At 36.1% G+C, this 16,501-nt stretch overlaps 1 protein-coding gene across 4 annotated transcripts in view; it reads right to left on the reverse strand.

Moving 5' to 3' along the window:
• HMCN1 (hemicentin 1) overlaps positions 1-16,501 on the reverse strand; it is a gene marked incomplete at its 5' end in the record, with an annotated part of 518,370 nt that overhangs the window by 390,337 nt on the left and 111,532 nt on the right. For all 4 annotated transcript variants that reach the window (XR_014293546.1, XM_082615777.1, XM_082615778.1 and 1 more), the window contains one exon: positions 645-803. Coding sequence is in view for 3 of the 4 variants with exons in the window: in XM_082615777.1 (XP_082471903.1) it covers positions 645-803 (159 nt within the window). The remainder of the gene's footprint in view (positions 1-644; positions 804-16,501) is intronic.

A 16,501-nucleotide genomic window follows, 5' to 3' on the forward strand; every position in this document is an offset into this window, starting at 1 on the left:
ATTTCCACTTGCTCTCTAGTGTTTCTGCCTTGGTCATGATAAGAACATGCCTAAACTAGCTTCCTGGTCTCAGAAAGAGGCTGAGAAACCTGCAAGGCAGAGCCAAGTCAACCCAGAGATCACCTAGATAAGCCAAACTGAAACTATGCCCAGATACACAAGTGAGCAAGCATAGCCTAGCATAACTGAAACCTGCAAACACGTGAGAAATAAATGATTATTGTTTTAAGTCATTGAGAGAACAGCTTGTTATGCAGCAACCGTTAACTGATACAATGAGTAACTGACTCAGACAAGATTCCACACAGGAGGTGGTATTTGAAATAGAGGCCTTTTCTGTCAGGGCTATGTTTTTGTCAGTTATAAGGATAAGATGGTAACAAGCATCTTAATTAAACCCTAATCATTTCTTCTCCATATTATGAAACAAGGCATTCATATGCTATATATAAATATCACATATCCATTTAACATGTTTAGATTAAATGACACATACATATTGGAGTCCATGTATATGGATCAATAGTTGTAATTATTGACATTTGTCACACATAGTATAGTCAGGGAGGGGAGGCAATCTCTTGTATTTCTTACAGCTGTGTTCAGATGGAAAATTCAGTGGTGGGGAGTTGATTCCTACTCACTTGTGACTGTTTCTGTTGTATAAGCTGCAGCACCTCATGAGTGAGGCGATAATCCTTGGACCGTGCATCAGTGAAAACATAGATGAAAGAACCAGGAAGAGAAATTTCCAAGGCAATTTTTATAGCTCCAATACTCATTTCTGGACAATCGCCACCACCCTGTTGAGGAGCAGTGAGAAAAAAAGTCAATTATTTCATTAGCAGAAAAGAGATACCTTAGTTATTACAAGTTTCTGTAGAAGCTCTAGAACTGAGCGGTTGTCTTCACTTCTATTTTCTATCAGTTTGCCACTGGATTAACCACTTTGGTTACAAGGAGATGGAAAAGATATAAAGTGATGCAGAGATAGAAAAACCTGTACTTATGGATAAATTAAAAATTCACCCATATGATCCTACAATCCCACTCCTAGGCACATATCCGAAGAAAACCATAATTCAAAAAGATACATGCGGGCTTCCCTGGTGGCGCAGTGGTTGACAGTCTGCCTGCCAATGCAGGGGACGCAGGTTCGTACCCCGGTCCGGGAAGATCCCACATGCCGCGGAGCGGCTGGGCCCGTGAGCCATGGCCGCTGAGCCTGCGCATCCAGAGCCTGTGCTCCGCAACGGGAGAGGCCACAACAGTGAGAGGTCCGCGTACCGCAAAAAAAAAAAAAAAAAAAAAAAAAAAAGATACATGCACCCAGATGTTCACTGCACCACTATTTACAATAGCCAAGACATGGAAGCAACCTAAATGTCTATCGACAGATGAATGGATAAAGAAGACGTGGTGTGTATGTATATACAATGGAATATTAACCGTAAAAAAGAATGAAATAATGCCATTTGCAGCGACATGGATCGAACTCGAGATTATCTAAGTGAAGAAAGTCAGACAGAGAAAGACAAACATCATATGATATCACTTATATGTGGAATCTAAAAAAATGATACAAATGAACTTACATACAAAACAGAACTAGACCCACAGACAGAAAACAAACTTACGGTTACCAAAGGGGAAAGGGGTGGGGAAGGGATAAATTAGGAGTTTGGGGTTAACATATACACACTGCTATATATAAAATAGATAACCAAGAAGGATCTATTGTATAGCCCAGGGAACTATACTCAGTATTTTGCAATAACCTATAAGGGAAAATAATCTGAAAAAAATAGATGAATATGTATACATAACAGAATCATTTTGCTGTACACCTGAAACTAACACGACATTGTAAATCAACTGTATTTCAATAAAAATAAGTAAATAAATTAAACTTAAAAGTCAGGAAAAGAAAAAAAATAATTAAAATTCACCAAAAATACAGAAAATAATAGAAATTGTTATATGCTTTTTAACTAATATTGACTGACTCCCACTCTCATACATGACTATTTTATACATCCCCTCTTTTCTTATCCCTTCTCACTCTTATTTGATGACTTTTCTTCTATTGTACTGAGAAAACAGAAGCAATCAGAAGAGAACTTTCGTAAACTCCCACACCGATACCTATTAACATCCAGCAACAGCAGGCACATGCCCTGCCTTTATGGTGAAGGAATCATTTACACTCACAGCTTAGGCTAACTTCTCACCTGGGCCTAATCAAGGACATGGCTCCTATGGCTGTCCCTACTCCCCACTCCATTGTCAAACATTCCCTCTTTACTGGATCATTCCCACCAGCAAACAAACACACTGGTTCATCTCCTATACCCAAGCTTCTGCCCAAATGTGACTTATCAGAGAAGTCTTCCGTGACACCTTATATAAAATACACCCCCTCTGTCACTCTTTTCACTCTGCTTCATTATTACTACTAACACATGATCTCTGTGTTTTATTTTCTACTTGATTAGGCTCAATATACCTTCCTAAACAGAAATAGTCCTCACCCTAAGAGGAATTCTTGTCACACTTATTTCCTTCCAACACAGGTGAATTGATAGATAAAACTGTGAGCATGCTGTAATTACCATTTTATACATTATATTTTAAATTTAGAGTTATATCCTGCATATGTTATCATGTCATCAATGTTCTTCAAAATCACAGGTTTTAATGATTGTATAATATTCTGTCTACATCCCATAGTTTAGTCAGGCATTTCTCTATTATTAAATATTAATTCTCTTTCAAATTTTCCTGTTATAAATACAAATCTATTATAAATATGCTTGTATTTATAATATATATATTATAGTATTTTATATTTTTTTTCTCATGTCTGATTATTTCCTTAGCAGATGTCAATAACTACAGGGCCAAGGAAAAGGACTTTCAACCAATATGTTTTGAGCAATGAATAACTGCTAAACACCCTGCAAGGATTTAGGTACACAAACATGAATAAGCCAAAGTATCTTGTCCTTAAGAAACTCATGCCTAGAAAATACAATCAAATAAAAAAGCAGGGCAGCTTGGGATTCTGGGGGGCCTCGTGGTTCCACAGTCCACTAGAACCCAGTGAGTAAGAGCTCTTTCTCAAACAAAAATAATTACTTGATGAAAGGGATAAGGTTTTACCTTTAAACTCTGAAGATTCTACTTGATTCTCCTATTGGGGCTTTCCCTAGGCTCCAAACAATCTCTGATTCTGATACAGATACCCTGAGCACCACAGATCTAATCAGGGTCATAAGAACCAAGCACTAGAATTATTTACACTTTAGCCTGGACCACCTGAAGAATCTTTTCTTGCACTGGATGCCACTCAGTACTTACAGCCTTTAAACATCATTTATTCAATGAGTTGGAACTGAGCACCAACTGTTACAAATTACTTCTAAAATTGAGACACCCATTAAGTATTATGCCACTTTCTTAATAGTAGAGGGCTGGACACTGCAGTAACTTTCGAGAAGATAACAGTTATGGACTCCCAGAAATTTTATTGAGTTAGCAGTTCCTTCTATTGTTTTCAGTAAATATCTCCTATACTCTTTTACTTATGTGCATTTTCACAGGATCTGGCTTAACAGATAATACTGGTCTCAAAAACTTGTATACTTATATCCTCAGACTGTACTTATCTCCCAAATTCCAATTTTCTATTTACAAGTGCTTGTTAGACATCTACTCCTAGACGTTTTACAGGTGTCTACAATTCAGCGCATCTACTATGGAACTCACTGTATTTTCCCCAACCATATCTTTCCTATTTTTGTTAATGGTACCATCTGACTAGATTTTCAGTTCAAAACCTGAGTCATCTTTGACTCCTCCCTCTTTCTTCACCTAATCAGTGGTCAAACCATTTTCCTTCTACACCCATCATGAATCTGTCCCCTCCCTTCCTCTTTACTTCCTACAATTCACTCTTCTTATCATTAATTTTATTTATAAGTATAGCCTCCTATCTAATCTGCTCTTCCTACCACCAAACTTTATATTTCCTGAAGTAAAGAGCTGTCTGTATCACGTTCCTAGTTAAAATCTTGCACTAACCACTGTGTTGGATCAAATTATCTTTCTGGCTTTCTATCTCCTGATGCTCCCTCTTCAAAAATTGCTTCCTTGGTAATCAGACTTACCTTGGTGATCATTGTGAAATGTACAGAAATATTGAATTAATATGTTGTGTAACAGGAACTGTGTTGTAGGTCAATAATACTTTGAAAACAAACAAACTCACAGAAAAAGAAATCAGATTTTGGTTACCAGAGGCAAGGGGAGGGGGAATTAGATGAAGGCGGTCAAAAGGTACAAACTTCCAGTTAAAAGTAAGAGAAGTACTAGGGATGCAATGTACTACATGATAAATATAATGAACACTGCTGTGTGTTATATATGAAGGTGGTTAAGAGAGCAAACTTTAAGAGTTCTCATCACAGGGAAAAATTTTTATTCTATTTCTTTGGTTTTACATCTATATCGGATGATGACTGCTTACTAAACTTATTGCGATAATCATTTCATGATGTATGTAACTCAAATCATCATGCTGTACACCGTAAACTTAATACAGTGATGTATGTCAACTATATCTCAATACAACTTGAAGAAAAAAATTGCTTCCTTTAATCTGAGGCTATTTCCTGTTCTTTAATTATGCCCCTTGCTTCACATCTTAATTCCTTTAGTACTTTCATTCAAGTAATCTTTCTACTGCTGCATCTCCACCATCAAACATTCCTTACCAATGTATCCATGTCTAAAATCTCCCATTTTCTATAAGCTATTTGATGGCAGGAGCTGTGTGCTAAGTCCCTGAGAACTCAGTTCATAGCATTTGCTGACATACAGTAATTACTGAGTAAATATTTGTCAAATTGAATTATTTTCCTTCCAAGGTTGAGATAATATGCCTTCCCCTCTTTAAAACATTCTCTTTTCTCCCATTCAGATATACTTCCTCACTCTTCAGATGTACTCTAATTTGCTTTATTCTTTAATAATGAAACATATTTTCCTTGGCATAACAGTTATTTGGAGGGATTACCGTGTGCAGCAAATGCCCCTGAGTGAGCATTTGCGGGCTAGGAAAGTGGGAAATAGCTACTGGGCACATTGGTAACTTTAGTATGTTGGTTAGGAATAATTCTTACTTGTAGCCAACTCTGCGTATCCGTAATGAATATTCTGGACTGCTCAACAATGTATTAGATTCCTACTGTATTTTCAGAAGCTTAAGCAAAAAACTTCTCACCTGCACTTGACATTGTGCACCTGAGTGGAATCACAATATAAGTTATCCATTCCACAGCATTTGTTAAATGGCCAAGTACACAATAATGCTCTGTGGTAAATAACTCTATGGAGAGATGAACTGCTTTTTGCTCATTGTCACCTAGTATCAAGGGGCTAGGAGAAGTCATCTGTCTGTGGGCCAAAAATCAGAACAGCTAAGTCAGCTTCAGAGATACTTGTTAGGAATGGCAAGAATGATAAATCTTGTCCAGTTACTGAGTGGAGAACAATCTTTGAGCCACTTGACTTGCATTCAAATTTACTCTAAGAGAACCTCGGGATGCTCATCCCTCAACATCACCCAGGATCCTTGGAAGTTTGCCTATCTCATTGTACATGTAGGTTCTTGAAAAGAAAAATAAGTTCCTTTTTCCCAAAAGAAGTTAACATATAATGTTATAGCCTTATAAAGGTCCCTCTCTGATACTTGTTTAATTTTCTAATCATTTAAAATCATAAATAACCATTAAAATGATCTATAAAAGGAAGACTTCAGATATGTGTTATCTACTACAGTAGCCACTAACTAGCCTTATGTGGCTACTGAACACTTGAAATAAGATTAGTGAAACTGAGGAACTGAATGTTTTATTTTATAATTTAAATTTGAAAACTGAAGTACTGATTTTTATCCTGATGACATGTTAAATTGATAATATTTTAGATATAATGGGTTAGATTATTTAAATTAATTTCAACTGTTTTTTAAGACTACATATGTGGCTCACATTCTACTTTTATTGGACAGCACTGCTTTAGAATGATATGTTTGGTTTAGTTATGTATGCTTCATTCTAGACTATTATTTGTAAAGCTGTTGATTGGATCTAAAAGTCTTCCGTGAACTTTGCTTCCTGGAAGAAGTTATTAGAAACAAAAATTCAAGTTGTTTTAATTTACTAATGTTTAGGAATCAAGCTAAAATCTACTTCAAAAATCTATAAATCACTTACTTTGTTTAAACATACACATACACACAAAGTTTATAAATAAAGTTTTTATATATTTACATAAACATACAAAATATCTTAGAAACTTAACTCACAGGTTGGCTAATAGTGTTTCCCAGATCATTAACTGATCTTCTGATCATTAAATTTAACTAAAAGGTAAATTTGTCAGAACAGGACTGAGAACCATTGTCAAAACGTCCATGCTTATAAATAAGCCTAACAAAGTAGGATACTTTAGGTTAATTTGGGTCAAACTCATGTACAGATTATAAAATTAGTGCAATGGGATTGTGACTGAAATTATAAAAACAAACTGTTTTAAGTTTTTAGTTCCAAACTTAAAAAAAAAGGTAGTCCTTTAAAAGTCTTAACATTTTCTGTTTTGACCTGAATACCAAATGGAAAAGTAAAACAATATTCTATAAAACATCTATGTTGAAGAAATTTAGAATAGATGAACGTGAATCTATGAAAAGTCTCATTTATTTAACTGATACTTTGTTGGTGATGACACTCTACTTGTATTAACTCAATGGATATCGATTGTGCACCAAGCACTGAGACGGTATTGTCACACATGCTCCACTATTTACGCTTTACATCAATTGATGGGGGAGGTATCATTTTTAGCATATTTTATTGACAGAGCACTAAATCTTGAAAACCCCTTTCCCAGGATCACACAACCAGTATGTGAAAGAGCAGGGATTAGGAACTCAGTTCTGTCTGGCGTCACACAAACAGCACTGTGGCATTTTATTTCCTCATCTACTTCTGTGGCTGCAAGCAGCTTGTCAGGGACACTGTAAAAGCAGCAGAAGAAAGATTCTCCTTCTTCTGGATGCCCAAAGAATATTGTTCATTCTATTATAGCATTCGCTGACTTGTACGTATAACTTATCTGCTTCCTCCCACTAGATCACTGTTCCTTGGGGAACTTAGTAAGTGTTCCATTGTTGTTTGATGAATGAATGGGTAAATGAATCAATAGTGGGTAAATGGGCGAATGAGACTGTGCAAAGCAATCCTGACACAATCTAGACACAATTGCTGTATTAAGTCTGAGCTTTGCTCAAGCCTGGACCATCTCATTTCAAGTAGTAAAATTCCAGAGCTAAGTCTCCTGAAAATACAAGTGCCAAAAGTTGTTCTTTAAGTAAGCAATACATATATGAATACATATGTGTGTGTGTGTGTGCATGTGCATGTATATATATAAATTCTTGTGATATATAAAACTAACTCCCCCCACGTCTCCCCTCTCCTCCTCCTCCCTCTTCTTCCCTCTTATCTCTCTCTCTTTCTCCCTCCCCACCTCCTTCCCCCCACCCCGCATCATGAGGTCAATTTTTATATTTAACAGAAAACAAACACAGCAATGTATATGCATCCCCTGAAACCACATCAACCTGCACAGATACATGAAAATGAAAGCTGTGAGGGAGTTGCATAATGAACTGAATTGCATAATTCCCTAAAGGTATATAAGAAGGGCCTGACTTTGTTAACTTAGAGTTTTTATTTGAATTCTGAAATATAACTAATTTGTATCAGTAGTTTCATTCATCATTTTGTCTTTATAATTCTACTGATGGCGACAACTTACCAAGTTGCCAAAGACACTTCAGATAGAAAAAAATGTTTACTGAAAAAACAGATGTGCCCTTTCACAGGAAACACTGCTCTTGAAATTAAAGGGGAAAAAATGGTAACCTCAGAATTACAGTGATAATTAAGTTCAGAAAATAAATTCCTGTCAACAAGATTAAATAGGAATGAATAGAAATGCTATCAGTCAAGGGAGTAATAAAACAGATTACCATGCTGTCTTTTCTAAATACAAGACAGTGTGGGAGTGGTACTGGAAGAAACTGAACCTTTAAACCCTGAGAGGAGTTGGAGAAAAATGAGGTCTCTGTCCAAAACCTAATGGGAAAACACTCATCAAACAAGGGATCAGAGAAGGAAGAAGGCTAATCTCAAAGCAGGCCCTTGCCCATGCCTTATTATTTCTCTTCCAACCCATTTCAATTCTTCTATTCTCATCAGCCATTTTCAATGAATTAGTGTTTATACCAGTTGTTTTCCAGTTATGCCTAACTGTAAGCAATCAAAAAATGAAACATTTTTGGCAGGCTCATGCCTGAGTCCAAAAGAACGTCTATTGGCATTACAATATTTACCCTTATTCTAACATGACTACAACCTACTAAGCCTAGTTTCAGAGTCAAACTATATTTTCCTTTCACATGGAACATGCATTGTTTTGGATGTCTTATTTGCATAATTTTCCCTTTACATATAAAATTTAGAAATGAAACTCAGTTGCAAGCTGAACAAAAGTTTACAACTCTCAGTTCTCTTTCTAAAAATACAGCTGTGCGATTCTATAACCCAGAAAACAGAATGTACATGTGGAAACCATTAAATTACATTGAATTTAATTAAAAGTTGCTCCCAATCAAGTATAAAGTAAATCAAAATGACTGTAGAATCCTAATACATCAGTGACATTTGGTATTCATCAATTGTAGAAAATACAGCAGAGATGTACTGAGGGACAGAATATTTCAGAGTCCAAACTTCAAATCTCCATAATCAAAAAAAGAAAATGCTGCATCTCAGACAGTCCACCATGCTGCCCTTTACCAGTCTGAAGAAGGCGGAATCCAAATCAAGGCATCAAAGAACTACTGATCTTGATTCCAGGAACATTAAAGGTTAACAATGACAACCCTTTCCAGGCTTTCAGGTTATCACCTGTCAGTAGTAGGAGTCTAACTCTTCAGAAGTTGATCTTTCTATTTATTGGAACTTATTTCATGTTGAGCCTTAAGAGGATATTCAGTTCACTTCCATTTAAATAATCATAAAGAACAGACTATGTACCAGATGCTCAATATCTTGATTAATAAATCAGAAAATAATGTGCCTTTATACCTTAAAATATTTCAAAAGCTTCATAATTTACATGAATTATAATAGACCATGGTCCTCTCAAGAGGGAAACAGCGCGGAAGCAACCAAGCATAACAAAAACACCACCGAATAGCTTCTCGTGATCAGGAGACATATAGAAGTGTGCAGGGTTAACTCTAGGCAAAAATGGGAAAGTGCAAAATTATATCTTGGAATTCTCAGTATCCACTTCAGTAATTCTCCTCTTCTCTGCTACTTAGAGAATTCCCTCCTCCTTCAAGGATTCTGTACCTTTTTATTGGGACCTTTTCTTTTCCCATTAAATTAAGACACTGCCTTGGTCTCTGGTTGGAAAGGACTCCTGGTCTCCAAATGTCTCTTTGAGAGAGATTCAAATGTCTCTCTTGTTTGCTCAGTGAGAAGGAGCCAGAAGAGGGCAGGGGCATGGTCTAAGGAGGCCCTTGTAGCCAGTCATCATTTGCTTATTCAAGGACTAGGCAGTCACCCTGCTTGCACTTCCTCTGGGAAGGCTTTCTTTCTCCCTGTCTTCTCTCTGCTATGACCCTTCTCTACCTTTCCTCTGTACTACCTCAGACTCTACCTGCCCACTTTCTCTTCCTTTCTGTTCCAACATTCACATATGGATTGTACATGCTTTCCAGCACATTGGCATTATCTTTGTTACTAATTGAAGAAGTTGTAATGTTGTGATTCTTCTTATTTAAAGTGATAAAAATATATTTATATTATGTAGGTTATAATAGGTCTTGACAAAAAAAATTAATAGAATGTACTTTTACTAATAAAATCATTATAATTTGTGAATGTTACATTTATATAGAAATTGGAGATAGATAAGTTTGTTTTTTTTTTTTAGAACAAGTAAGTAGTCATTAAACAAAATTGGTGAACTAAGTTCTAGGTCATTGCAAAGGAGGAGACTAATATATAGAGAGAGTAGATAAATGAGGAGTTTTTAAAATCAACATGAATATAGAAGAATGGAGGGCCGGTTTAAAGTTTACATAAGGAAACCTGAGGGACTTAGCTGGTGACTGGACCAGTATTCAATAATGGGATACTCCTGCCCAAGAAAGCCTGTATCAGCCTTGAATACCAACAGAGGCTCCCAGATATTGCTCCACAGGAGCCCCAGGTATCATCTGCTGAGGAAGGCCAGTGCTATCAAATCTCTAACTGATGCTAGTTCATGCCTGGGGTACTGATAAGTTTCTGGAAGGGATCCGAACATCTGAAGGGATAACTGAACAAATACTACTCAAAGTCAATATCAAAACCAAGACTCTACTAGTCTTCTTGAGACTTTTTCAAGGCCTAAGAAGAAAAAAAGACGGCTTCTTGAGAACTGCTTCAGATCAATTTGGATTGAGAAGAAACTCTTTAATTTTCCATTTTGTTGAAAGTGAGGTTTATAGGTTTTTTTCTAGGAGTCATGGCTTTAGATCAAGAAACATTCTCCCAAGAAAACCATTTTGACCTCCATCCTTACCATCACCTAAAACCTGACAAAATCAGGTTCAGTACTTATTGTGGGGAACAGAGCAATCCCTTTATTGACTTAACAGCATGAATGGAATAAATCCAGGCATCACAGGTCAAAGGAGTCCTCTTCCTAAATGTTATTCTGTCACATATATTTGCAATATTTACTCCACAATGACTTATGTATGTACCCTTAAGAACATCCCCACACATCCGCACTTTGAAAAGAAAATCAAGAAATGTCCCATCATAATCCACACCCACCCCATTCTAAGTGTCTGTGTATTCTGCTTTGAAAAAGCAATGCAACGGTCAGAATACCCTTCTATACTCTTTGTCCTTTGAAGTGCACACAAAATATATTAAGAAATCAGCCAACTATTTGCTTCTGGATAGGGATACCAGGATGGATAGCTAGAAAGGAGCCAATCATTCCCACTCAGTGCCCTCCAGTCACTTATCTTAGTCCCCATCCCTCACTTCCTGGGGATATAGGATTGTTTGTCCCTCAGAGAATTTATTACTCTAGCAGAAAACTCCAGCAGCAAACTAAAGTTTGAAGAGATGCTTCATTCAGGCACCAAGAAGTTTCAACAATAAAAATAATCAAAACTGCCTACAAATACAACTGCAGTATAAACACTACCTTTCAATCTCTTAAAATGCATCTTCTCCTGTCTCTCCAAGGTGACTGTGAGGTTACACTTAAATAAGCTTACCACGCTAAGCAGCAAGAACACATGCTGAGCAAAGGGGGTAATTTTCAATTTACAGTTATCATTCTCATTAGCTGCTCAGTAACTTTAGGTGAGCCAATAACCCAAAGTGACTGGAGGTAGAAGAGGAAGTCAAAATCTTTAAGAAATAAATTTGTTTCGTTGAGGAAGAGACCAGCCCTAGACCTACATCTGTCTTTAATTCTCTACTTTCCTACTTTGAAGTAAAATACAAAGAGAAATTATATAAATAGACGTTAATTTGATTAGCTTAATAAGGTTACTTAAACCAATCTTTAGAAGAAAAGTGAAAAAGGACACTGGCTTTGACATTAAATACCTCCACTTTTGAGACTAGCCTTGCTCCTTGCCAGTTTGGTGACCTGAGGAAGACATGTTACCTAAGATCTCAAAGCTTGAGTCTCCTCATGTGCAAAAAGGAAGATTAATATTTGTGTAGGTTTGAAATGAGAGGATGACTTTAAAATACATGCAAAATCTTTCACAAGGCACATGTTCCATAGTTGTTGTTCATTTATGGTATAATTATTTGGTGATTATTTCTGTTAAAAGAACCTCGGAGTACTAGAGATAGTAGTAGTAATAGCAGTAACAATAGCTAACATTTATCAAGTCCTTATTTTGGGCCAGATGCTGGTTCTACTATTCTTGTAGCTTTCACATGTATTATGAATTGTATGTATTGGACTCTATCTCACGATTTCTTCCCTAAATTAAATACATGCCATTCCTCCTGTAAAAGTGTATATATATATATATATGCTGATATATATGCATTTGTAAATCAAATGCATATTTGTAAGTCAAATGCATATTAAGAAAACTTAAATGGAAATGAAAACTGCTTTCTTCAGTTGAATCATGTCCAACACCAAACATGAAAATCACGTCTTTTATAGCTCTACATTATATTTATCCTAACATATAATCCTTTCCCTTTTCTTGTTCTAGTCAATTTTTCTTTTTACTTTCTTAATTTTTTTGGTTATATATCAGTTTTGTTTTTTAAATTCATATAGAAGACTTCTATAAATATAGAAATAAAAAGGACACTTTTGCACAGTAGCATGATTTAGAATACCTGAAATTAAATAAAATGTATACTGAATTGACATCATAAATCAGCATTATCCTCTGTTTTAACAGTCTTTGCCTATCTAGCCACAGTTTTTCACATTCTCTGTTGGCAGTTAATTCTAACATCAACTGTTCTTATACTAGAGCAGAACATTTTTTCCCCTTAACCTCAGTTTGTCTATTTATTCTTCTGTTTCAGTTAAAGAATGACAATAATTGGACCTTACCCTAATCTTCATAACTCTATCTTGTTGCTATGTCATGATGTTGTTCCACATATTTTTACTCTTATTCTTGCTTTTATTAAGGTCAATTTTATCAAAACACTTCTCAAAGAAAAACTAAATTATGTGTGAAATTTTTCAGTTCTGGGGATCAACCACTATATGAAAAAATTATAATTCCATTACTGTAGAAATACCTTCCTTCTCTACACTTCAAATGTTTGACTAATATGCTTTTTGTTCTTTAAAATGTTTGGATAAAAGGCTTGAAAGCATACCATTGCCAATACCACTTTCTAAAAATCAACAAGCTTTATAGTTTCTTACAAAGAATGTGACCTGAGGCAGGACTTCACACTGCACATTTACAAGGATATTAATTCCCAAAGCTCTGTGTGATTTGAATACCATTGCTGTCATTTGTCTTCCCTTCTTTTCCCCAGAGAGAAAGCTCAGATACTTTTCAAGTTACTTCTCTACATTCCAGATGAAAGAAGATGAAGGAAAATGGAATTAATGTTATAAATTTAATGATTTAAGTTTAGTGATTTTTGTTACGTTTTTCTTGGAAATTTTTAAGTTGCTTTTCCTCAAGTTAATTCCATATCTCTACAGGAAAAATAGCTGAACCTAGTACAAAGTTAATGGGCAATTATTTAATTTACTTCCAACTGAATTTACTTTTCTTTTTTTCAAAACGATTAAAGTATGAAAGGAATATTTTTAAAGTTTTCTTTTTTAGAAAATCCAAGTTAATTTTAACAAGATAGCAATCCTTGTTGCTCTTTATATCAGTGATTGGGGGGAGTTACTAAAAATGGTAGAAGGGCAACTGAAGAAGTATCTGGAAATTATACACACACACAATTTAGTATTATTCTAAATTTTTATGAAATTTGTAAATTTTAGTTTCACAGAGTGATTTATGAAATAAAATATTCTCTAAGAAAACACTGAAGAGAAAACAAAATATATTCTTTAGGTTAGATGTTAAGAGATAATGTAGCCTAGTGTCTTGTCATATTTGACCCTTACTTGATGACATTTTTTGCCATTGATTAAAAAAGGAATAATTCACTAGAAACTTTGAAAGTAAAAACACTTCCGTGGTATTCCCAATGCCTATAACAATGCCCGATTTTGAATGAAGAGAAAAAGTAAATATTTGATTTCTTCCCTGGCTGGTTGTTCTAATTAAGCACCCCCTTGGATCCCAAGACAATTCAAAAATAAATTCCATAAGATGTAGCCAGTACAAAGGAAATCTCCAGAGAAATGGACACCAGCTTTCATTCCAGGGGAGAAAGATTATCTTCTTGAACAAAGATGCTATATGACCCTACAGAGTGTCTGTATCAAGTTCAATTCCAGAGGTTGGCTGGGGAGAGAATCAATGGAGTATGATTAAGAATCACAAGCCTTCACCCTGGAGACAAATGGAGCAAGGAGGATAAGGGCACTCCCTGAAGATCCATCAGAACAAAAGAAGGGGAGAGGCAGGAAATCAGGAAGTGCCAGCGCCAGGTCTCATTGAGAATGTAGGCATTTTCATTCTGGCCAGATTTCCAAGAATATATCCCAGCTGATTTCTTTCTTGCAGAGAAAAAAAATGAATACAGTAAATCTCTTCCTAACATTCTATCAGCTAGAAATCTCCATTACTTGGCCCTTCTGAATCTTTATATAATAAAAACTGATGGTTAGGTTTTTTTTTTTTTTTTTTTTTTTTTTTGCAGTACGTGGGCCTCTCACTGTTGTGGCCTCTCCCGTTGCGGAGCACAGGCTCCATGGCTCACGGACCCAGCCGCTCCGCGACATGTGGGATCCTCCCAGACCAGGACACGAACCCGTGTCCCCTGCATCGGCAGGCGGACTCTCAACCACTGCGCCACCAGGGAAACCCTAGGTTTTTAAGTATCTTTTGTACCATCAAAGTAAAGTTTGTATTATATTTGATATAGTTTAACTGTTAAATATATATTTTTAAAAGAAGCCACCCATGTATGACATTCATTTATAGCTATTTAAGTCCACTCTACTGCAGACACTTGTTCATCCCACAGTGGACCAGAGGCTCAATGAGAGCTACGAGGCTCTTGCCCTCAGGAGCTCATGATAAAATACCCGAACATAAAAATTTTAAACAATTAGGGCAATACAATTTCTAATTCCTATGATCCATGTACAGGATAGAAATTTTTGTGTAAAATTATTTTTCAAAGAATGTGGACATCGAAAGTGGCAAAGAAGTTGCTATATCAAGGGATAGAAAAGTAAATTGTCAGTAAGTATCAAGATGATGACTGAAAAAGAATGACATGGTATAAGAGAAAAGAAATGGAGGATTAATGAAAAAGATTATCAGAAGAAATTGAATAAAAGAGAAAAACGGTCAAGGGATAACTATATACACCTATTTAGATATTTATGAAACATAATTCAATTTAGTATGCAATTTAAAAATAAAGACAGTCACAATAAAAGAATCACGATGGAATACATATTTGGAATGCCGAACTCTTGAGTTTTTTCATCCTATGCCCCAATTATGCTCATACCGTATATAGTTCCAAATCAAGTCATGCACCCTACAGTGAGCCAATAAAGTATTAAACTTCAAACTCTAATTTGGACTCTGTTAATTTGTACATAATGGTTCGTTTGTTCATTTGTTCATTCATTCTTGCATTTGTCAAAAATTCAGCACATTCTATACGCCAGGCATTTTACTAAGGGATTCACTGATGAGCTAAATCAGACATAGTTCTTCACTGTGAAATGCCAACTAGTTTGTGATGGAGAGAGGCAGTGAGATATGACCAAGCCTGGAGGATAGGGCAGGATTTTCTGAGGAAGTGGTATTCCAGATGAGATTTTGAATATAGGATTTTAAACTAGGTTAAAGGAGCATGGACGTGAGGGCAGGATGAAGAACAAGAACTTCCTATGCAAGGAGAACAGCATGTGTAAAGGTCCTGTGGGGAGACAGGTAGGGATACAGACAGGAGGCGGCTCTATGCAAGGCCCTTATGGCAGAGCTCAGGGTCCAAGGGAGAGAGCGGCTCTAGGTAGGGCTCTAGGTTGACAGGCCTCGGGTCACTCATGAACTTGGGAAGACTTTGATGAGATGGGGGTAGGAGGTGAGTGGGCAGGGTATTAGGGAGAAATGTTCAGAGATGTATTTTGAGATTATTTTGTCTGTCTGTCAGAGTAGAGAAAGGCCTGGAAAATTAAAAAGAAGAGTAAATGCAGGAAAATCACTTAGAAGCTTTTTTGCATTAATTTAGCCTAAAGATACAGTAACTGGGACTAGGACAGTGCCAACAGAAAAGGAGAAAAGTCAATTGATATAAAAATTATTTAGAAAGTTAAAAACCAAGACTTGATTCATGGTTTGTATATTGGAGGGGGTGGGGGAGAGGCAAGGACTGGATATAGTAAGGATAACTCAGATCTTTGGTAGTATAACCAAAATATTGTAGGCATCATTCACAAAGATAACAAACACAGAACAAAGAGCAAGGATTTAGGACCAGATATGGGGCAGTGGAAAGAGAACATTTGTGAGTTTCACTTTGGAGGGCCACTGTGACATCTAAGAGCCTGACATAAGGGTCTATTTCTCAGAGGAGAGGCCTAAGCTAGAAACATATTTATGTGGGTATGGATGATTTCTCCTAAAGAGAAGATATAAAAATGAGAGAAAAAATGGGGCCACTTTCAAAACCTTCTAGGATCCTAAACATTTAATGGCCAATTGGAC

The sequence above is a fragment of the Mesoplodon mirus genome, assembly GCF_964341445.2.
Source record: "Mesoplodon mirus genome assembly, chromosome: 3".
NCBI classification, from domain to species: Eukaryota; Metazoa; Chordata; class Mammalia; order Artiodactyla; family Ziphiidae; genus Mesoplodon; species Mesoplodon mirus.